General features: G+C 37.8%; 1 protein-coding gene across 1 annotated transcript; it reads right to left on the bottom strand.

Moving 5' to 3' along the window:
* Positions 1-1,337: 1,337 nt before the first annotated feature.
* LOC128527163 (C-C motif chemokine 3-like) lies at positions 1,338-2,399 on the bottom strand. The gene is made up of 3 exons (XM_053499491.1): positions 2,330-2,399; positions 1,622-1,730; positions 1,338-1,437 (listed from the first exon to the last, which is right to left on the bottom strand). Exons 1-3 carry the CDS (start codon positions 2,397-2,399, stop codon positions 1,338-1,340), a joined length of 279 nt encoding a protein of 92 aa, XP_053355466.1.
* Positions 2,400-24,476: the final 22,077 nt, after the last annotated feature.

The following is a 24,476-nucleotide window of genomic DNA, read 5'->3' as shown; positions in this document are numbered from 1 at the left end:
AGGTGGACTTTATCATTAGTCAACTACACAGTATTTGTAGTATTTCTATACAAAATACTTTGGCAACTGCCTTGGTCCCTAACCTACCAGGGATGAACACCTTATAAACTTAAGGCTAAACTTTTTTTGTAACTATTTGTTAATTAATCGTGTCATTCTAAAATGGCATCAGAATGCCTATGAATCATGAGTAACTAGTGTCCCAGTACTGCTTTAGTCCTCATTACAATGCAATATCCCTTGAGTGCATCTGTGGAAGTGATTCAGAAGTAAACAGAGACTGATGAGTGGGAGGGTTTGTATGAAACTGGCAAATATAGCAAAGCTACCCACAAGTTTGGATTGTGGAAAAAAAGGAAGAAGTGGAACGAGAGTAAACTTTACATACTGCAGAAGGTAAAAGTCTTTTTCACTGTGCCAGCAGGAACTAAAAACAAGAATAATATTGTTAAATTGCATCAAGTATATACAGTAAGTATAAAACATGCACACCGGTGGAGAATCTACATGTATGATATGACGTGAAGACCAATGATGAAGATACGTGTAGGATCATCTTAGATAAGGGGCCCAGTCCTGCCTTTGCCTTTGGCCCCCACATTTATAAATCCCCATCTGCATGGCTGTGGTATCTTCTCTACTCTGTTCTGATGCTCTGAGCAGCATCACAGCCCTGCTGATATTGCTTAAATATAGATCAGTCTCATCCACAATAGGGCGGTGTGAATCTACACCTGATTGTTTAATCAGTTCATCTTGATTTTTTAATCAACCCTTAAATAAGTGCACACTTATTTAGATTAAATGAAAGTCTACAGCCACACTGGTATTTTGTGGTTTTACTTTCTCTACACAAAATACTTTGTATAATTAACATGTTTAAAATAAATACCTGAAACATTTAAAGGCCATTAAAAAAATAAGTAATTTAAAAGAGTTAATATTATCAATGTGATGTAATGCATACCAAAAAAAACCCCAAAGTGTTTTATTGCTCTTATATCAAAGCATAGATTTTGTCTTATAGTTTCAGGTTGAGTACCAATCTGCATGTGGCCATGAACAAATTAATAAAAAAAAAAATCTGTCAGCAAAACAGAGTAATGAGAAATCTTTAAATTTTATTTTAAAGCTATTTTATTTAAACACATGAACATTTGAACCTGCTTAAAGTATGACTAACATTGTTTTCTTTAAGAATGTGAAAATAGGACCAAAAACATAGCTACTATATGAAAGTTAAAATTACATTTAAACATATAATAATATAAAATAGTGTATATATTTCTCACATTATATATATCTATATATTAGGCCTTATAAATAGAGTGAGCAGTTCAGCTTGAAGGCTTGCGCTGGTCAACAGTTTTCATGTGTTTCTGCACCCATTCGACAGTGGAGTCGGCACACAGATGGCGGCCATTCTGTAATGTAAAACTGTAGAAGAGAGAGAAGACTTAGGTTACTTAATCAGATGTGTTTCAAGCCTTGATGATTGCTTACAGTTAAATATTTTTCATATAAAATATACCTATTAAAGCACCAATGGAAATGGACATTTATTATTCATAATCAAAATAAAAGATAAAGATGTAAATAAATAAATGAGTTGAAAGCTTACATGACTCCAGGTCGTGTACACTGACGGTCTGTTTTTTCATACTGTGTAATCAATCTCACAGGAATTTTATCCCTCTGGTGGCTGAAACAGCATTGCTTTGGCCCATTGCCTGTGTGGAAGCATCCACACGATTAGTTCTGCATTATTAATTTGTTCATTTTATTTATTTATTTTTTATTTTTTTGTAGGACATGGTTACTGTTATATGTTTCAGACTGTAAAATTACTACTGTATTTTCTGTTCTGGTTGGCCAAAATGTGCTGATTGGTTTTCTCTATGAGGAACGTTGACATGCACAAATCACAGGTTTATATGAATGCACTTGTTTTAAATTGTATTTTATTTTAAGTCTATAATTCAAGGGTACAGCAGATTTTAACAACGGAAAAAAATAAGCAATCACTATTATGGTATAAGTAAAGACATATTTTAAATTCATGGAAGGAGTGTCCCGCATCAGAGCTTTATAACAGTCAGATGAATAGTTATAACCCAGTCTCTGGTATTCTGATGACTAAGAGTTTTACACTTTGTTTGCAGCACGTCAGTAATATGACAAGAAGTTTTTTTCTAGTTCGAGACAGTGCCTATAGCTGCTATAACGCCAGTGGAAACAGGACTAACTTTAATATGACTAATAATAATAATAATAATAATAATAATAATAAGAGAGAAGACCAATACCAAAAAAATCAACTTTAACTTACTCTGGGCTGTTGTGAAGAACTGAAGACAGGTGAGAACCAGCAGAACCAACAGGAGAGAACAAGATGACATGGCTGCAGATCGTGGTGATGATAATGATGATAATCTAATTGATTCAAATGATATTAATGCAGATATTACCTGACATTTGAACTTATATGATCTGAGAAAGAGAGGGCGAGAGTGTGGTTTGGGTCGTTGTAGGTACAAAGTTCCACTGCATCTAAGAGGGAAAGAAAGCGCATCATCCATAGGAAACCCAGGTGCGGTTTTCACCTCAATCAAAAAAGTCGTGTTTAAAACTTTGTAATAAAATCTCACAGTCCTGTCCTGTAATAAATGCTCAGAATAAAATATAGATGAGCAATTGTAACTTAATTGAAGTGCAATCTGCAGCAAACAAACTTTTATGTAAAACAATACTGTATACGACATCAGATTTAATACACAGAGATGATAAATGCTTTATAATAGATGTAGACTTGGAGATTTTATATTTAATAAAACATCTTGCACTCCAATATTCTACAGATTTTAGTGCAAAGTGCTGAACACCATTACCTCTGGACTTTTAAAAACAGTAATAAAACTAATCATTTCAAGTAAGCGGAAAAACTAATGATTCTGAAAAGTCCCTTAGCTTTCACATCATCACTGGTTTTTCTACATGTTCATTCATGACTAAAAATCCGTCGAAGGTGCATTTGAACACATTATACCATTAAATCTGCACATGCCTATATGTACGTATGCAAGTAAATACATTTGACACTGTCTGTAATAATTATATGGTGAAAAGTATGTGCACACCTGACCATCACATATCCATATGTGGTTCTTTGTCAAAATATTTATATGATTAAAAAAAAATGTTATATGCTATTTGGCCCAAGTGGAAAAACTTGAGTGTCCTGCACAGAGCCCTGACTGAACTCAACCCCACTGAACACATTTGGGATTAACTGGAACTGAACATTCAAACATCAGCGTCTGAGCTCAATAAAGCTCTTGTAGCTGAATGAACACAAATCAGCCATGTTCCATCATCAAACACACATTACAACAGTAGAGTGCAGCACATTACAACAGCAAAAACAGGGAAAAAAATGTGGCATGGAGTGTTTAACAACTACATATGCATTTGTTGGAAAGGGTGCAAAAAGGTTTTGTCATATAGTGAATGTGATCACTGAAAACTGAAACAAAGTTTTTCATGGTGAGAAAATCACTTTTGAGAAACTAAACCACGAGTATTACCTATATATGGAAAATGAGTGAACTATAACGTGTCTGTGAACGTGGAGAGTAGAGCACTGTGAGAATACAATGACGTGCAGTTTGAAGTTGTCAGAATAAAAATGTGGACAAATAAATAGTTTGATGACTTTGAAAATAAGTCACTTTTTACTACATTAAATATAACCTCTGTTCAAAAGCTAAAGAGAATGTACAGTATTGCCCTTTAGGAAAAATACTCAATTATATTCAGTAATTTCTAAAAAAATATATATACAGTATAAAAATGTCAAATTGTTAAGGGGTAGAAGGAAAATGTTGACACATGCTGTTAAGGGAGAATGACCAGCTAATACTCTACTACTCAGCTAATGGAGTGTGTGTAGTGGACAGGGGGTTATAGATTGGAGTGTGAACTTTATAAGTGTGGAAAATACAGACAAGAGGGGTGGGGGAGGGGTGGATAGGAGGAAAAATAGGTCATGGGTTTATATGACAAACTGCTTAACCACACACTTCTGGTGGGGTAATTAAAAAAATATATTTACATATAAACATAATATATTACTTAATAATATATTCTACAATCAGAATAATCTAATTTAATAAATTGATAATGAAAGGGGAAAAAATCTGATTTATTTCTCAGTCAGGTAACATCATTACTAATTCGTACTAATTTCTTCTGTTTATGAGTCAACATTATTATTATTATTATTATTATTATTATTATTATTATTATTATTATTATTATCATTCTTATAATAATAATAATAATTTTGATTATTATTATTATTATTATTATTATTATTATTATTATTATTGTCAGATCCTTGGATGGCAGAAAGATGGCTGATCATCTAATTCTGTGACTTTTGATTGTGCAGAATAACAGAATTTCCTTTATTTCTCTACATACTGGCTTCCCAGGAACTATTGTGCCAAAGGTCAAATAGGACATGTGGAAATGGCTTGGATTAAGGAGGGATCAAGTGTTCCACTCATGGAATGTTCATGAGAACGACTGCAGTGGACTCCAAACCACCTCAGGCAGAAATGTCATTCATGAAAATACAGCCTTCTTTACAAAGTGTTCACTATTCAAATGTTTTACTGCAGCTAAGAGTCTAATCAGTGTGCAGTGTTTGATGTAAATGTCAATCGCTTTTATTCCTTCATTCACTAGAAATTTGCTCACAAGTCCTGGTTTGACTTGAACACCCCTTATACATTCACTTCTTAACAATATTGGCAATAACCTAAAAATAAAATGAAATAAACATAGAAACAAATATTTGGCCTTTGGGCATGGCAAAAACAGATAATTGTCCAATTATTTTAAATACTGGATGTAAGCAAATATAGTAAACATATAGTATTATAGTAGGCAGTTGAAATAACAATATATTTGTCAGTGTCCAAATATTTCTGCACCTGACAAAGTCATCTCATATTTAAATAACGTAAAAAAAAATGATTGGAGTTCAGATGAGTCGGATGACGAGACAGATGGATAGTCATGAATGAGTGGATAGTGATGGATGGATGCTGTTAAAGTCGTCCACAAAAAAAACAAGATTTATATAGATCTTTCAGTAAAACATATTGTACATGACATATAGAAAAGATAGAAGTCTTCCTACATTGAATTATGTAGTTCTGTGCTGTGTCACTACACAGGCTTCCTGTTGTGCAACCTACAGAGCTAATAATAGAACATAGTTCACCTTGACATCTGCAGCTGCCATGCTGTTTAACCTCGGAAATCAACTTGCTATGGTATCGCTCTTAATTATTATTATTATTATTTTAATAAATAAAAAAAAACACTTTGCTTAATGGAAACTACTGAAAGGCACTTTGAGGTCAAATATGTCAGTTATTATTATCACGATGACACACACACACACACACACACACACACACACACACACACACACACACACACATTCTAAGCTTTCCTAATTACAAGTGATGTTCATTTTAATTGTAAGTTTAATGTTTTGTCCTGTAAGTGACATATTCAACAGGAGAGAAGGGACTTTTAGAAATGCATCTCACAACTGTGGTTTTGAATTTTCTATTTGCATCTTTACAAATGAATGGTTACCTGAAATGAGCTTCACATGCCTGGTTCAGATGGAGATGCATGCCTCCCTAAACACATAATAAGCTACAAGTGGGTGTTAAATTAAAGAAAAAAATTGAGGTTTTGTCATACTTTCAGGTGAAGTTATTTTTGTTATTTTGTTTCATTTGTCACCTCTAGAGCAAACCTGACTGATCATCTTCATGAGGTTCCATGATGAGCCTGATCCAAAAGACGTCACTGAACGATTTGATCAGGATCATTAAATAAAAATGGTGTAAATCACCACACTTCAAATCTGATTTGTATTTCAGATTGGTTTGTCAAAATTTTTCACCACTATTACCAAAAACTAGTAGCTCTAGGTAGCACAATTAAGACATTGATTGGACTACAGATTTATATATACAGGTCAATAGGTTGCAGGTTTAAACTCCACCATCCCCAATCTACCTGCATTGGGCGCATGAGCAAGACCCTTAACTCTCAACTGCTCAAATGTGTAATAGAAAAAAATTATAATAATTAATCCTTCATAAGGGTGTCTGATAAAATGCCATGAAACAGTATACAGTAGGGAGTAGTATTTTTGCCATGGTGTATTGAGGATGAATCTGTTCCCATGGTTTATGGTGATTCAAGCCTTAGTAACACATTTTGTACGTTTGTCCATTTACTGTCACGTATGTTGATGTTTAAGTGATGTAGGCCGATTGCAATATTTATTTTTTCCTAAGACCAAACTCGTTTGTGTGACATCCCCTAAAGCATAACTATCATTGGACAGGAGGTGGCGCTAGGATTACGTCAAAATGTTTAAGGCTTTTTTTACCAACTACAATCAATAAAATTCACTGTAAAAAGGTCTAGCCTACTAATTATCTATAATAATAATAATAATAATAATAATAATAATAATAATAATAATGCACTCATTTTCTGATTATTGTAATAAAACTCATAATGAAGCAAAGTTATTTTGACTACACTGAACACGTCCTGAAATGTTTTATTCTTTGTATATCACATGACATGGTACTCTCTCACTCACTTATTCATTCTCAAGGCTTCATAACACCAACCTGTCACTTAACCTGTAACAGTGTGACAAACAGTAGTTATTAATTCTGGCTATTTTCATCAACCTTGTTAAGGTTTTAAAATATTAATGAAAATCAAATATCACTTCTAAATTGATGTTCTAGTTTGCTTTAAAGTATTCAAAATTCCTGCATGGGATTCAACCAATTGCAGGATAAAGATGCAGACACACATCCCGTCATATGCTATTGGCAATTTGCGAACCACACCACATGGCTTCAGACTGTAGGGGGAAACTGAAGTATCCAGAGGAAACACAAGTATGCATGCAGACAAGAAGCAAGAGTTGAAGAGTCCTTAACACTAGTGGTGTGAGTTGTACTGAAATGCTTGTAAAAAAAAAAAAAAGAAAAAATGTCTATATGACAATGATATTTAGCTTCTGGACACTAGAACATCTCCAGACCTAAACTCAATAAAAAATCAAGCAGGCATGGATTGAGTGAGTGACACCTACTGTCTTGTCTTTTTGACTCTACATACCCAGCCAGATCAGAAAGGTTTTAAAGGATAAAGGACTTCATGATAAATATTGATCGTTGTATCGCAATACTTTTTTTTCTCATTATCTTATTTGTAATCATGTGCAAAGAATGAGAATGTGATTAAAAAAATGAATTTCACTTTTGTCTCAATACTTTTGGCGACTACTATACAGTAAACAGCTTTAATACTTTTGCATTTTTTTAAACAAAAATGATATAAAATTCTTATAAATGAGCAGAGGATGTGAACACATGTTTAAGGTTGGCTCAAGATTGTAAACACGAGCTGGTGAATTTGTTTCATGTTGTTCTTCACCCACTCAACATTAGGGTTTGCAAAAGTGGGAGGAATCTTGACATCTTTTAATATTTAGATTTTTATGGTGCATTTTTAACTTAAGGCAAATAACAAGGTACAGTCAAAGTTTTATTAAATTCTGCCCAACCATTTTTGCCTGATGCTGTGACAAAATCTGGTTCAACAGACATACAGACACATTTTTTTTTTCTGAAACTGGTCTCGGGTCCTCCAATGAACTACTCCGTATAATCTTTTTTTCTCTTCTTCTTCTTCTTCTTCTTTTTCTCACCATTATTGTTAAGTAGTAGTAAAAAAATAAGAAGAACTATGTGACAAAGACATAACTACCTGTTAAATCTTAAAGTTTTAAAATCTAAAAGAACTAGCCAAAACAGTAGAAGAGAACGAGAGAAAATGACTGCTGACAGTGATAATGATGATGATAATGCAAACAGAATGGTCTTAATGCAAAACGTCTCGGGTCACTTGACTGTAACCCTGTTCCCTGAATGGGCCCTAACTCCCAAAGGTGAAGTGTGACCGCGCACCTCGTACACTGTAAAAAAATCGTATGTGCTATCTACTTAAAAAATATATATGGTAAAAATATTGTACATTTTAAGCAGTTTTTATGGCTTGATTTTTTTTAGAAGAATTTACTTAAATAAATCATGTAAAAAAATCAAAATTAAGCCAGACTGTAAGGGTTAACCCCTAGAGGGCGCCAAAGTCCCCAAAGACTGAGTTTTGGTTGTTGTGTTTGTTTTATTATGTTATAGATTTGAGGAACTTAATTTCCCAGACTGCACCTCAGTCCGGTGAGACAAGCATTCACCTGAACCGAGGAAAGTAATTAAGTTGATTATAAATAGCCTGACTGAACTTGAGTCAGACGTCTAGCTTTTGTTGTGTATACTATAGTTGCATTTACATTTAGGCATTTGGCAGACGCTCTTATCCAGAGCAACTTACATTTTTATCTCATTACACATCTGAGCAGTCGAGGCTTAAGGGCCTTGCTCAAGGGCCCAACAGTGGCGACTTAGTGGTTGTGGGGTTTGAACCTGGGATCTTCCAAACCGTAGTCCAATGCCTTAACCACTGAGCTACCCCTGGCCCCCATACACAACAAAAGCTAGTTGCTGTTAAGTGAATATGTTTATGTTAGTCCAAGTAAGTTAGTAAAGTTTACGAGTGCTCAGAAAAAGGAGCTTTCTTTGGTTTTGTTTTGTGCTTTATTTTAAATAAAGACGAGTTTTTGAACCACCATCTTGCCTTCTGCGAATATGCCACATAAACACTCACGCCAGCAGCGAATTCATTGACAGAAAGATAGACCGTACAAGTGGCATAGCGGAGGTCTCTGCCCTAGACGTTTTTTTGGGGGGAGCTATCACCATCTCGCCCGAGCTGGCGGAATGGCTGGACGACAGCGAGGAGAAAGGAGAGGGAGAGGTGTGGCAGAGCTGGGAGGACTGCAGGCTCGCCGAGCCAGCGGACTTGCTGGAGGACAGCGAGGAGCAGAGAGAGAAAGAGAGGTGCAGGAAAGCTGAGAAGGCTGCAGACTCGCCATCCAGCGGACGCCATTCAGAGGTGACGCAGCTAGAGGAAGGGGAAGGGAAATCCCAGGAAGAAGGGACCGAGAACTGTACAAGTTCTGGGCAAAGAAGAATGAGGAGCGCATTCAAGACCTGCGGGAGCAGGCTAGACAGCTCCAAAACCTGCTCGGACAGCTTCAGCTTCACGAGACCTGTGAGATAGGCTCGAATCTTCAGTAGAGCAACACAGCAGGGTATGACCGTCATCCCCTTCCTCCGCCTCCGCCTATTCTCAACGGCTACGTCGATGTGTTCCCTCCACCTCTGCCGCCGCTGCGCGACGTGGAGGATTACGCAACGCTGCTGAACGGCGATGATGACGCGTTTCCTCCCCCTCCTCCACCTCTGCTCAATGTGGAAGATGACGCGACGCTGCTGAACGGCTACAGTGACGCGTTTCCTCTACCTCATCCACCGCTGCTTGAAAGCGAAAGTAGGGAGTCAAGGAGCAGCCTGGAGAGCGTTGTCCTCTCTCGGTCTCCCGGCTTTGAGAACATTGCTTCCACTCTGCAGCCGTCAAGCTTCGAGAGCGTCGCTTCAGCTCCGCTGCCTCAAAGAGCCAAGGACGTCGCTTCAGCTCTGCAGCCTCTCAGCTCAGCAAGCGCTTCTTCCTCCTCTACCTCCCCTCGACTTCGAGGACGTTGCGCTTCTTTCTCCGCCTCCCAGCTTTGAGGACATCGCTTCCGCTCTGCAGCCACAAAGCGCCATGGACAGCACGTCAGCAGCTCAGCAGTCGAGTGCTGCGAACGTCGCTTCAGCTCCGGAACCGGCCGGTTGAGTGCTGCGAACTTCGCTTCAGCAGCTCAGCATCGAATTCATGACGCATATTATTTTTAAGTAGTATTTACAGCTTGAATAAATCATGTGAAACATTCTAAATTATTTAGCCAGACACATGATGATTTTACCATTGTTAGTGGAATAATCGTTTTTAGTTTAAGCAGATAAAAAAATTTACTCATATGTATTAAGGAAAATTACTTAATAATATATAAAAAAAACATTTTATAATGAAATGAATACATAATGCAGTTTGGTGTTAAACATGCTTTTATTCCATGTTTCACTGTTATCACAATATTAAAACACTTTGTAAAATAGTGTATATAACATTTACAGCAGTTTTAAGACCTGTAAAACTATTTGTAAAACAGTTTGTAACTTGCAATTTATATGTCATTGAAATCAACTGTTTAGCATTTTATGCTAACATCTTTTTTTGTGGGAATAGTCACATTCTGTACTAAAACCTGAGAGAACTTGTACAGTAAACCATTTCTAGGTTCATATCTTTGTAACATTGTGTATCACCAACTCCCAAGAACTTGTTTTAGTGAAGTGTGACACTAGAACAAACTCAAGAACAAACGAGACTGACACTACAACAAACTCAAGTATGCTAATGGCAGACAGGATGTTTTCAGAAATGTTCACAATGTTTAATTTATTTCATTTATATTGCTGACACTAGTGCAAGAAAGAAGCTTACTTAAGAAATCAAAATAAAATGTAAATATTAGTTAGTTAACTTACCTTTCAACATTTTACACTGTTCGACTGCTCCTTTAAAATGGCATCTGATCCCTCATGTTCTTGAGATTTAAATGATGGTGGCTCAATTAGCTCTGGATAATTGGACCAATTCTTTTAAAATAAATAATAAATAAATTTAAGCCTAAATGGTTCCTCAAATTAAGCCTAAAAATTGCACTAATTTTCTAAAAAAAAATAGGTAAAATGTATTTCTTAATTTTATTAGTGAAATGTTCTAAATATATTATAAGAAACACAGAAAACCAAATAATGAAATATGCACATTATTGTTAATGATTACATCAAATTATTAAATGAAAATTACAAGCCTCATGATTCATTTTTTACAGTGTAGGCTAAAGCAATAGCATCCCTCACCCAATGTGACATTGTGTGTCTAGTGGCAGCCGCCCCCCGGTTGCAGCCCCCATAGCATATAAAAAGCTGCTCCAACATGCACCACTGGCTAGTGCGGTGGCTGTAAATCTGCAGAGCACGTACTGGACACAGTAAGTGAAGTCTTTTCTGATCTGGAGCATTAACTGGCAGAGGACAGAAGGCTTCGATAACAACTGGGTGCATGGTTGAGAATGGAACTTTTGGATGATAATTCAGGTGAGGATGCAGAATAGCTTTGACCAGCCCATTGGCAAAGTCTAGGCAGGATGACGAGACTGACAGAGCCTGCAAATCCCCAATTCTCTTCAGAGAAGTAATGGCCATTAGAAAAAACTTAAGGGTCAGAAACCTAACAGGCGCTGACCTTAAGAGGTTTGAAGGGGGTATCAACCAAACCCTCGAGCACAATAGGTAAGTCCCATGAAGGGACTGTCGTTCTAGTGGGCGGCCTCGACCGTTTAGCTCCACAATTAAAGCGGGCAACTAAAGGGTGCTTTCCCACAGAAACCCCATCAATCGTAACATGGTAAGCCAAAATGGCGGCCACATACGTTCTGAGAGTGCTAGGACATATGCCCGAGGACAGTTTCTTCTGCAGAAACTCCAGCACTGAAACAATCCGGCAGTGGACTGGGTATACATGGTTTGTCATACACCAACTTTCAAAACCATTCCATTTGAGGGCATACGTTCTTCTAGTAGAGGGAACCCTAGCACTTAGAATAGTTTTTATTACATTGGCTGGAAGACCAGCATATCTTTGTTTGGTCCCCCTCAGGGGCCAGACATGAAGGTTTTAGAGCTTGGGCCTGGGATGAAGTATTGTCCCCTGCGCCTGAGACAGAAGATCCCTCCTGACCGTAATCGCTCATGGCGAACCGCCGAGGAGAGATATTAGATCTGAAAACCATACTCTGGTCGGCCAACAGAGCGCTATCAATAAGAGGCAAACTTTGCTAGGGCTCCAGGGAGCAGAGCTATTGGAGGAGTCAGAGAGTAGTAAAGAGGACATTGTGCCATATCCTGCGAGGCAAAGAGGTCCACCTCTGTTACACAAAATCTCTCCCAGATTTGACTGACCACTTCGGGGTGAAGTTTTTATTCCCCATGTGTCACAGCTTGTCTGGACAGCAAGTCTGCTCCCACATTCATATGCCCCAGAATGTAAATCGCCCTGAGGGACAAGAACCTGTCCTGTGCCCAAAGCAAAATCTGCTGCGCTAGCTTCTTCATACGGCGAGAACGCAATCTGCCCTGACGATTTATGTAAAAGACTACCATAGTGGAAATGCGGAGGACGATGTGCAAACTGAATTCTGTAACCTCTCTCTACAGTCCTCTGAACTCTAGGAGATATACTTGGCAGTAGCTTCCACGCTCCCAGTTTCTCTGAAAGGTGCAAAAGTTTTGACTCTACGGCTTGATTAGATGTTTGGCGTCCTGAAATGTGGCAGGAGGCGGCCGAACACACCTTTTTTTTTTTTTTGCAGAAGCAAAAGAAGAGATCTTTACCGCCCGATCAGAAGAAGCGCTGAGGTGTGCTTAAGAAGCGGACGCAAGAGCCTCTCGATCTGGCGAGAGCGTGAGAGAAAGGGGCGAATCCGTCTCACGCGCTTCCGCCAGATTGACACGCGATCCCCAGGAGGGGATCCAGGCGTGAAGCACACTGATTGAGTCTGAGGATGGCGTGCTCTTCCCCCAAACATTCAAAGCAGAAAGCGTGGTGATCATCATAAGAAGTCTCTCATATGGAGGCAAACATCCGCTTTTTAACTCCGCCATTGTAAGTAATATTTCCTTTTACTTTTGCTTTCTGCTTCTTTTCTTTTTAACTGCCACACAGTATTTAATACACAGATTTTGCACACACAATGCGGTCCTTGAAGACAATAAGACCTGAGGATATTTCCGGTTCATGCCTATTTAAAACCTCCAGGTGCACCTAATCAAATTACGTCACCTGACCGAGGTTATATAAGCCAAACTTTGAAAAGTGAACAAAAACGCTGACTGTGGCTTTCACCTACAAAAAGGAAGATCTGAGATTGTAATCTCACAGAACTACATTAAACTCTTGTAAAATAAAGAGGAATAAGTAGAGCTCAGTTAGCAATAAATAGCAATCAGATCTCAGATCTCATGTTAAATACACACAATACACAGCGATCATTACAATTAATTAAAAATAAAAATACATGCAAAAAGTATGATACCATATAAAATAAGGTATAAAATGTTTTTAAAAGAATGTTTGTAAATTTCACAAGTCATGTGACTATTTATAAAAGTTGTTGTTAGTAGTAGTAGTGCAGCTTTTGTAAACAAATTAAGGGAAAATTAATACAAGATTTAAAGATTTAGTGTGAGAAAGAAGGTTGTTATGGCAGGGCGTTATGATAAAAACATCCGTACGACATCCGTACACAATGTGTCCTTTACAATCAGCAGAATCTAGCAGGGCAGGGGTGGTTTGACGATGAAGAGATAGCAATTAGCATGCAGATACTGATTAGAAGTTGTTTTGCTGATGTTCCATAAAATGTAGGTATAATATGTACAGATATATGTTGTTCATTACATTTACATTTTAGGCATTTGGCAGATGCACTTATCCAGAGTGACTTACATTTTGATCTCATAATACATCTATTATTATTATTACTGTTTTTAAATTGATGTTTCTGTTTATGCTGTTCACATTCTGTCCAGTTCTAGCACCAGTTGACTTCACCTCATCACACCACCCTGTCACTCATCATTTTATTGTAACACTCTGGGAAACATGTAACAGTTTATTAATGCTGGTTATTTTCAGCTACCTGGTTATTGTTTTTGAAATCATTATAGGATCATTATAAATTATTAATTAATTATAAATTATTATAGTAGTAGTGATTAATGACAATGTTCTACTTTGTATTAAAGTAATCTAAATCCCTGGTGGGGGGGACTGCAGGTTACAGATGGAGAAACAAACCGTAAGTTATCAGCTTTACACATGTCTTTGGATTGTCTGGGGAAACTAAATTACCCAAAGGAAACCCAACATGCATGGGTAGAACTTGCAAGCTTCATGCATGCAGACAACAGGCAAGAGTTGAAAAATGGTTAACTCTAGTGGTGTGAGGTGCTACTGCTAACCACTAAGGCATAAGGCTGTAATATACATATATTACATAATGTACTTTTTTATTGATTAAAAAAGAACTTTAGATGGCATTTAAAATATGCTTTAATAGGTATACAAATAAAACAAAATCAATCCAGACTAGACTTTAATTTAACTGAAGAATGACAGTCTAGTTCAAGCAAACATTTACTTAAATAACATATACAGTGGTGGCCAAAAGTATTAAGACAACATATGACATGTATTATAGTTCCCTTTGTGCACAAAACAGGTGATGTCACTAATTAGTTCTAGCTTATCAGCTGAAAAGTTGTATTGAAGTGCTTCTAAAAAACTGTTGATTTGACAATGCTATTCAGCTTCTGGAGTCATGGCCTGGCTCACCTCCAGACTTAAACTCAATGACAGTAGTGATAAAGCCATCTTCTGTACACAATGTTGATCTTACAGAAGCAATTAATCAGGCATTGAGGGTGTATCTTTTTGACTCTATGCCCAGCAAGATCTGGCAGGTTAAGCAATTCTGTTGCATAAAATTAAGCTTTTTTCTTGTTATTAATCTTGATTATTTTTATTAAAAAATATAAAATTTCCTTAAAACAATGAATTTCACTTTTGTCTCAATGCTTTTGGCTACCACTGTACAGTAAAAAGATTTATTCCATCTGCATTCTTTAAAATGATATAAATTTCTCATATGTGAGCACAGGATGTGAACACTCGTTTAAGATTGTCTCGGACTTTAAAACATTAGCTCATCGATTTGTGTCATGGTCTTCTTCACCCACTCGATGCCGGGGTCTGCACACACAAGACGACTGTCTTTTAAGGTAAAGCTACAGAGAAGAGAGATATCCATCAGTGCAATACTGCCATAAAAATAAAAGTTTCCATTACACATAAACATAAAGCAATAATGGACATGAAAGTTCTTGGAGTGGACATAAAAATAAACTTGGGGTGTGGGGCTTACATGACTCCAGGTTTTGTACACGGATGCTTTGCTTCATCGTACTTTTCAATGAGTCTTAGAGGGATTGGCTTTTTCTGGTAATTGAAACAACACTGCTTTGGTCCAGATGAATCTGTGTAAAAACATTTATACATGTACTTCTGTCATTAAATAGTCAATGAAAAGCATTTTAACTGATGCTAAGCAATGCTGAGTGTTGTGTGTTTTAGTCTGTTCCACATAAATTCTGGATTCTGATATATTTTATAACAGCAGTGCTGACTGTAGTGCAGCCGCAGGTCACATTTATATATGTTTATATACATGTGTTATTGCATTGTTGTTTCTATAGTAAATCATACACTAATAATAAACTGATTAAATAACGTGATGTAGATTCACTGACATGGTGAAGGATTCTGTAGGGAAATGTTAAAGGAAACAGATTCATGGAAAGAGTCTCCATTGTCAGCGATATGTAACAATTAAAGGTTAAAGCTGTAAGAAAATTTTCTTCAAGACAAAAGATTTTGCACTTTTTGCTTTATTTCATGACAAACTGTGTTTTTAATGAGAAAAAGCAGACAGCGGCTGGTGAGGGAATGACTGTTTATAGCTGGTATAATGTAAGTAAGAATTACGGTTTCATTTAAATTTAGGCATTAGGCTGTGTGACTTTGTAATGATCATGAGTAAGTTTCTATCATTAAATATATCCTTACACTGGTCACTAACTAAACGTCCCATTAGTAAAACAGTGTCATTACTGTGAGCCACGGATAAGCAAATTAAAAACCAGGTTATAACTGTTTTAAAATGAAATTGGCTTAGGATAAATAAAACACATAGGGATGCACTGTTAGAAAATAATATATTTACAAATAAATAAATAATAAAGCCTAATATTAGTGTATAACTATTTTGCAATGAATTTGGTTTAGGAGAAACCAAACACATGGGGATGCACTATTAAAGGAAAATAATAAATTCTATAGTGATACAGTAACTCTGCTTCATTAAACTACTCTGTCACAGTAACATGCAGGAGTTTAGTAAAGCTGGTCCTTTTTTAGCAACTGGTCATCATTTTACCATAATGATGTAACATTTTAGGAAATTTTAACCAAGGTAGTGATAGTGAGTAAAATAATAATAATAATAATAATAATAATAATAATAAAGAAAAAAGGAAAGTCATTATTATTATTATTATTATTATTATTATTATTATTATTATTATTCATGTTAGTAGTGAAAGTAGTAGTAGTATGTACCAAAATGTTCCATATTACATATTATAAAAATGAATAACTTTATCTTACTCTGGGAAGTTGTGAAAGACTGAAGACAGGTAAGAATCAGCAGAACCACGAGGAGAGAGCGAGAGGACATGACTGCTGCTGCTGCTGCTGCTGATGATGATGATGATGATCACAGTGCGAACAGAATGATATTAATGCAGATCACCAAATTCTAGAGATTATATTTGTATACTCAGAAAAGAGGAGGGGAGAGAGAGGTGTCTGTTCATAGACCACAAAAAAGTTCCACTTTGATTAAGAGAGATAGATAAGAATGTACAGAAAAACAGCCTGTGGCTTTACCTACAACAAGAAAAGTCTGAGATCTTAATCTGATACAACTACATTAAGCTCTTGTAAGACAAATTAAAACTACATTTAACTCAGCTTTTTTATTTAAACAAGTCTTTATAGTCAGATCGTATCTTAAATAACACACAACATTAAACATTGCACAAATATACTTAAATTTTTTTTTCTTTTTATAAAAGTGTATAATTATTCACACACCTTTGCCTTTTTCTTTTTCTCAACTGCTTTTATAGTCCAAAGAAAAGAAATGCATAATTTTCTGCAAAATCCTATACACTTGACATGGGCATAAATCTTTTCACATGTGATTAAGCAACTCTAAACTGTGTGAAGATTCATTGCACCACTTTATTCTATAGAACTGCACATATGAATAAAAATAAATACAGCTTGTAAATAATTTATAATCACTAATGAAAACAGTTACTCAGTTGAAAACTCAGAGTTGTGTATAAAAATGAGTGAAAAGGGAAGCTCACATGAAAATTTAAATTTATACAAAGTAATGCAAACTATATAAAATGTTTTAAAACAACATTAATAAATAACTCATAAGTTGTGTGATTATTTACAAAAGTTTAATACAGGAGTAAATAAGTAATTGATACAAGACGTGAATAAGTCTCAACATGAAAGAGAAAAGAAAAAGTGTGCAGGCCATTATGAAAAAAAAAATGACTTCCTTCCACAATGTGTAGTTTGTAATCAACAGACTCTAGAAGGGCATGGGATGTGGTTTGACGATGGAAGATAGCAATAAGCAATGCAAAGTTTTGCTGATGATGATTTATTTTATTTTTTTTAGATTTTTCCCCGATTTTTTTCCTTAATTTTAATCGTGTCCAATTCCTTCCCGTCACTAGGAGGCTCCCACAAGGCTACTACTACCACTCAGTCGGGAGGGCCGAAGACCTTTAAACCACGTGATGCCAGCCGACCGCATCTTTTCGAACTGTTGGCTCACGTACCGTTGGGAGCGGAGTATTGGCTGTAGAGCCATGATTAATGTGGGAGCACTAAGTACCTCTCATCCCTGAGATGATATTCACTGGTAGGATGGATGGTCAAAACCTCCTCACCAAAGTCAGTGACCACAATGGTCAATGCCATCCATGGTCGAGGACATTATGTTTGCTCCACCACCTGGGTTTGAGGACATTCTCTTTGCTCTACCACCCAAGTTTAAGGGGCATTATTCTTGCTGCATCATCTGGATCTGAGGACATTATGAGCATTCTGTTAACTGGGTTCAAGGACTTTAAGTCCAAAGCACACATTAGCCATTTGAAGACCCAGTTTTGTCCCAACTTCACGCCTTAGCTCTATCCTCATGCCAAGTTTTTGTTTCAGCCTCATGTTGATGCCCATTTTGACCACAGCACCCCATGCCAAGCCCCGACTCAGTTCCATGTATTTTAAGCTGTACAGTCTAGATGATTGTCAATAAAATAGGTTTACTTAATAAGTTGTATAAAACACTTAAAGAAATATTACAAATGTTTATATTATAACTAATTATTGATTAACTTAATTTTTCATTTATTTTTTTAAGTCCACACACCATCTTGTCAATATTTTACTGTAGCAGATTTCACTTATGAGAAATGTCCAGAACACTTAGATCATGTTATTGTTGTTGTTGTTGTTGTTGTGTGTTGATGACATTAAAGAGAGTAAGGGACATAAGCATGCACTGTCATTGCTATTTCTTTTTTCATTATCTTCTTCATCTGACACTAAAAAGTACACTCTCTTACAGTAGTGTAAAGTTAAATGGAGAGTGTATGCTCTTAGATAACTCACCTACAGACACAGATATGCACACATCATGGTCAGTGGGTTACAGAATGGAGTGTAAGAGCTACAGTATATACACAACGAAAGTTCTGAGAAAGAGAACTGCAGGGGAAGGGTGGATAGGAAGAAAATTAGGTCATGGTTTTATATACAGTAACAAAGCTGCTTCATCACATACTTGCCCTGTACTACTAAACTATATAAGTTTAAATCATGCATGAGTTTAGAAAATTATGACACCAAGAAAGAAAATCAATCAAAATCAATTAAACAGCATCATCTCTAAGTTGCACTGATTTGATAAGTCTATTTTGTTAGTGAGTCAGAATAGTATTTTTTGTCCTAGCACCTTACAGGACAAAGGGGTATAAACATGTTCACTCCTGAAACACAGGCTTTAGTTCACAATGTAAGCTAAAATATTCAACTAGATTTACAAAAGTTCAGGAATATTGTTTTTCTTAATATTTGTGTGTGAGTTTATGTGAATTGCAACTGCTGTACTTCAGCACATAAATCTGCTGCTCCTGCTCCTAAAACAAAAGATGAAAGACAAGGTGTCTAGATTTCTATGCTTTGCGATTAAAGTGCTCCATTATTAAACTTTTCATAGGTTTATCCAAGGCCATACACATATATATGCGTCTCTGCAAGAATGTGATTGGGGTATATTTCTATTTACACAGCTGGTCCCAGATTGTTAGCTTCTTAATCATGGTCTTTATTTTGTCTCCCAGCAGATCTAACTTCATTTCATTTTAAATAGAGGAGATATCACCCAGGTAAACAAGTTCATGGGGCCTGTGTTGGCTCAGGAGGTTGAGGCTCTGGGTTGCTGATCAGACGATCAGAGGTTCATACCCTGCCTTCCCTGGTTTGTCACTGTTGGACCTTTAGGCAAGGCCTTTACCTCTTTGCCCATATAAATCACTTTGCGGTTGCTGGTCCCAAAGCCTGGACAAAAAAGGAATAGGGTTGGGCATTGGGCAATACTCCATTGCTATAAAAATTATAGAATTTGTTGCCCAACAGCACCACAGAAATAAAAAAGCTTAAACAGAAATCCATCATCATGTACTGTAGATTGAAGGTCAAGGAAAAAAGTTTATATTGAAGCTCAAATAGCCATCTCCCCACTTTCACCAGTCCAAGTGTCTGTCTCTTTTGCATCCTTGCTTTGATGATGTATGAAGTGATTTCCCAGACATTTATCGAAAGGAATTGCAAATTGCATTTGAGCAATGGAGGTGAACCGAGATTACCTCATCTGTTTATCAAGAAATCAACACACAAAAATGACAGAGAATGGAGTGGACAGAGAAGCTGTTACAAATAAATATTTTTAGTTCTTCTCCTGTTACAGCCTGCTGGAGCTAAATCTGTCAGAAACGCTGCTTACTGGAGCTTTATAGCGATGGAGTCACTAAGGGACCGTCTAAAAAGTGCATGAACAAGACCCAACCGTTTGTTTACAGAATAATACACAAGATTACAGAGAAATACCTCACAGTATTACATATTACACTGTTAGGCTGCAGTATGGATTATTTGTTTATTTATTTGTTTGTTTAATTGATTAATAATTATTTTAATGCACATTTAAAAATAAATGATTACACAGACAATTCTTGTGGCAATAAAACAGATAATTTGTTAAATGAGAGTTGGGGTGTTTTTTCTTATTAAAATAAATAATAATAATTGTAAAGATATGTATGAAAATTAATGCACTTTGGTAAAGTCTATTATGAGTTGCAAAAAAAAAGACAAATCAACAAAATTGAATAACTTTTTTGCTATAGAAATTACAAATGTAAAACCAACTGTACTCTATCCTTGCTAATAACTACAACCCTTTTGCAATATTCAGTTTGATATTAATTCAGTTGTTATTTTTTTTACTCATTTTTTGAAAATAAAAGAAAAATTAAATTAAACTAAATGAGAAAAAAGGTTGTAGTTATTAGCAGTGATAGAGTGGATTATAGTACAGTACAATTATTATTATTATTTTTATAACAAATAATTTAACCATTTCATTTAACAAATTATCTGTACCCAAAAAACGGTTGGGTCTTGGTCATGCACTTTTTGGACGGTCTCTTAGTGACTCTTCACTATAAATTGCTGGTGTTATGCGCTAAAATGCCTCCCTGCTACAGACTGCCCCCCCCCTACATAACGCCTATCGAATATTATATTAGACCATAAAATAATATGTTTATGATTTAAAAATTGCACCAAATTAATTTGATTATAAAATAAGCAATATGAAAAAGACATATTGTATAGGGAAAAATATATAAAATAAGTATTTTTTTCATATACATGTATATTTTTATATTTCTTATCTATAATAAAAGTCATTTCGTGTCATTTTTCATCATAAACAACATTTATTAATTGTAAACATTTTTGTATTACATGACAAACCCCTGCAAAATAAATGTGCCACAAAATAAACATTATATGAGATTTTGTATTACATGTCCTAATACATTTTCGTGTATTAATTTGTCACATGCCCAGGGTTAATTATAATAGTAATTATATATTTGATGATAATGATAATATTTTTGTTAATAATAATATGAATTTTTGATTGTGAACTTTACCGCGGTTCACCTCCATTGCTCAAATTTCCCCCTCTTGGTCAGCGACTGCGAGTGACGTCACTCCCCATACAATCCCGCCCCATAGTATAGACCCGCCCCTGACGTTGATTGACAGGTTTCCGTGTAACGTGTTGGAAATGCAATTGCAAATGGATTAGCGATTGCATTTGAGTTTTGGCCGACTACAAGCGCAACTCAGAGAAAGTGAAAAAGCAAACGTGGTCATTGATTTTGCTTTTTAAATATGACAGGCTCATGACTTGTAAGACTTGGGAAATACAAATACAAATGGATTTTTCTTTTTCATTTGAAATTTGGCAGTCAGTGTGCGTTCGCGAACACGAAACAGCAAACGGTAATGCAAAGTTTGCAATTGCATTTGAATTATGTCACACTTTATGCGTCCACATATGGGAAATGCAATTGCAAATGCAATTTGCAATTCCTTTTGAAAAATGTCCGGGATATCACTCAATAATGATGGGCCTTTCTCCTCACTTTTGTATTCCACTACATTTCTCAGAGTCCCATTCCCTCTGTTCTTTTGCTTACCAATCCCTTCTTACATTCTATATTTCTGTACCTCTTATCCCTTGTTTTTTTTCCTCATATCTAAAAGCTGAGGATCCAAGATGGCGGCGCGGCAGTAGCACGCAGCGGCTGCTCCGGAGCCAAAATTGTGCTACGTTGTTTACGTTTTGCGGTGAAAACAAACCCTAGCCGGCCGGCTCTCCCGTCCATTATCTTATTCAACGTCTGCTCTCTGGACAATAAACTGGACTACATCCGACTCCAGCAGGCTACACAGCATGAGGTTAGAGACTGCTGTGTCTTTGTTTTCACGGAGACATGGCTCAGCGACAGAGTACCGGACGCCGCTATTCAGCTAGACGGGCTAGCCTCGTTTCGCGCCGACAGAAATGCAGCTCGGAGCGGTAAGACTCGCGGTGGCGGCTTGTGTGTTTACATCAACACGAAATGGTGCAAGAACTCTGTGCAAGTTTCTAGTTATTGCTCATTGCTAGTGGAGTTTGTGATTGTTAGATGCAGACCTTTTTATTTACCGCGGGAATTCACCACTGTTTTCATTATCGGAGTGTACATTCCACCTAGCGCTAATGCTAAGGAAGCGCTATGGGAACTGTATACAAAGATCAGTGAACTGCAAAATACACACCCTGGACTGTTTGATGGATGGACTGTTTATTGTTGCTGGAGATTTCAACCATGCAAATCTCAAGTCAGTGCTTCCTATATTTCATCAGTATGTGGACTTTGCAACGAGAGGGAAAAACACGCTGGATCTTGTTTACACAAACATCCCCGGCGCATATCGGGCAGAGCCCTGCCCCCACCTCGACTTCTCAGACCACATCTCTGTTATGCTAATTCCAGCATACAGACCACTCGTCAGGCGGTCAAAACCGGTTCTGAAGCAGGTGAGAACCTGGCCAGCAGAAGCCATCTCTGCTCTTCAGGACTGTTTCGAGAACACTGACTGGAACATGTTTAGGGAGGCTGCAACTTACGGCGACTTCACTGACTTAGAGGAATACACGTCATCAGTGACCAGCTACATCAACAAGTGCACCGATGACGTCACTGTCTCCAAGAGCATCATCTCACGACCCGACCAGAAACCGTGGATTACTGCGGAAGTGCGTGCACTTCTGAAGGCAGAGTCTCTGGTCCTCAGAAGTGAGACAAGGTGGCCCTCAGAACAGCAAGGGCCAAACTTTCTCGGGCCATCAGAGAGGCAAAGCGCGCACACGCCCAGAAAATCCACAATCACTTCAGGGACAGCGGGGACACACGGCGCATGTGGCAGGGCTTACAAGCCATCACAAACTACAGGACGACATCACCTGCCTGTGACAGTACCGGCTCCCTCCCAGATGCGCTGAACAACTTTTATGCTCGGTTTGACAGGCAGAACACGTGGCGGCGAGGAAGACCACCCCTCCTCCGAACGACCAGGTGCTGTGTCTCACTACAGCTGAGGTGAGGAAAACTCTACGCAGACTCAACCCATGTAAAGCTGCTGGACCAGACAACATCCCAGGCAGAGTGCTCAAAGAATGTGCTGAACAGCTGGCAGATGTTCTCACCGACATCTTCAACATCTCTCTGAGCAGCGCCGTCATTCCCACGTGCTTCAAGGCCACCACCATCGTCCCCGTGCCCAAGAAGTCTTCTGTGTCCTGTCTCAATGACTACCGTCCCGTTGCACTCACACCCACCATCATGTAGTGCTTCGAGCGGCTCGTCATGAGACACATAAAGACCCTGCTGCCCTCCTCACTGGACCCACTGCAATTTGCGTATCGTCCTAACCGCTCAACGGACGACGCCATCTCCACTACACTCCATCTTGCCCTCACACACCTTGACAAGAAGGACACATATGTTCGAATGCTGTACATAGATTTCAGCTCAGCACTCAACACTATCATCCCCCAACAACTGATTGGGAAGCTGAACCTGTTGGGCCTGAACACCTCCCTCTGCAACTGGATCCTGGACTTTCTGATCGGTAGGCCTCAGTCAGTACGGATTGGGAACTGCACCTCCAGCACCACCACACTGAGCACTGGGGCCCCACAAGGCTGTGTGCTCAGTCCCCTGCTGTTCACACTGCTGACTCACGACTGTGTAGCAACACACAATTCAAATCACATCATTAAGTTCGCTGATGACACGACCGTGGTGGGTCTCATTAGCAAGAACGACGAGTCAGCGTACAGAGAGGAAGTGCAGAGGCTAACGGACTGGTGTAAAGAGAACAACCTGTCTCTAAATGTTGACAAGACAAAGGAGATGGTTGTTGACTTTAGGAGGACACGAGGCGACCATTCTCCGCTGAGCATCAACGGCTTCTCTGTGGGAATCGTCAAAAACATCAAATTCCTGGGTGTCCACCTAGAGAAGGACCTCAGCTGGTCCCTCAACACCAGCTCCCTACACAAGAAAGCCCAACAGCGTCTCTTCTTTCTGAGAAGACTGAGGAAGGCCCAGCTTCCACCACCGATCCTGAACACCTTCTATAGAGGAACTATCGAGAGCATTCTGAGCGGCTGCATCACTGTCTGGTTTGGGAATTGTGCCATATCGGACCGCAAAACCCTACAGCGGATAGTGAGGACAGCGGAGAAGATCATCGGGGTCTCTCTCCCCTCTATTGAAGACATCTACACCACACGCTGCATCCGCAAAGCCACCAGCATTGTGGCTGATCGGACACACCCCTCTCACACACACTTCACACTCCTGTCATCTGGAAAAAGGTACAGAAGCATTCAG

This window comes from Clarias gariepinus, chromosome 1 (genome assembly GCF_024256425.1).
Source record: "Clarias gariepinus isolate MV-2021 ecotype Netherlands chromosome 1, CGAR_prim_01v2, whole genome shotgun sequence".
In the NCBI taxonomy this organism is placed as follows: Eukaryota; Metazoa; Chordata; class Actinopteri; order Siluriformes; family Clariidae; genus Clarias; species Clarias gariepinus.
This window is presented reverse-complemented; position numbering and strand designations above follow the sequence as displayed.

Excerpts from the sequence above, each read along its gene's own strand:
- LOC128527163 (XM_053499491.1), bottom strand. The coding sequence starts at position 2,399 with ATGTCATCTTGTTCTCTCCTGTTGGTTCTGCTGGTTCTCACCTGTCTT. Across the intron at positions 1,731-2,329 it reads GTTCTTCACAACAGCCCAGA|GCAATGGGCCAAAGCAATGC; the intron begins GTAAGTTAAAGT and ends GCTTCCACACAG. Across the intron at positions 1,438-1,621 it reads TGTACACGACCTGGAGTCAT|TTTTACATTACAGAATGGCC; the intron begins GTAAGCTTTCAA and ends TCTCTTCTACAG.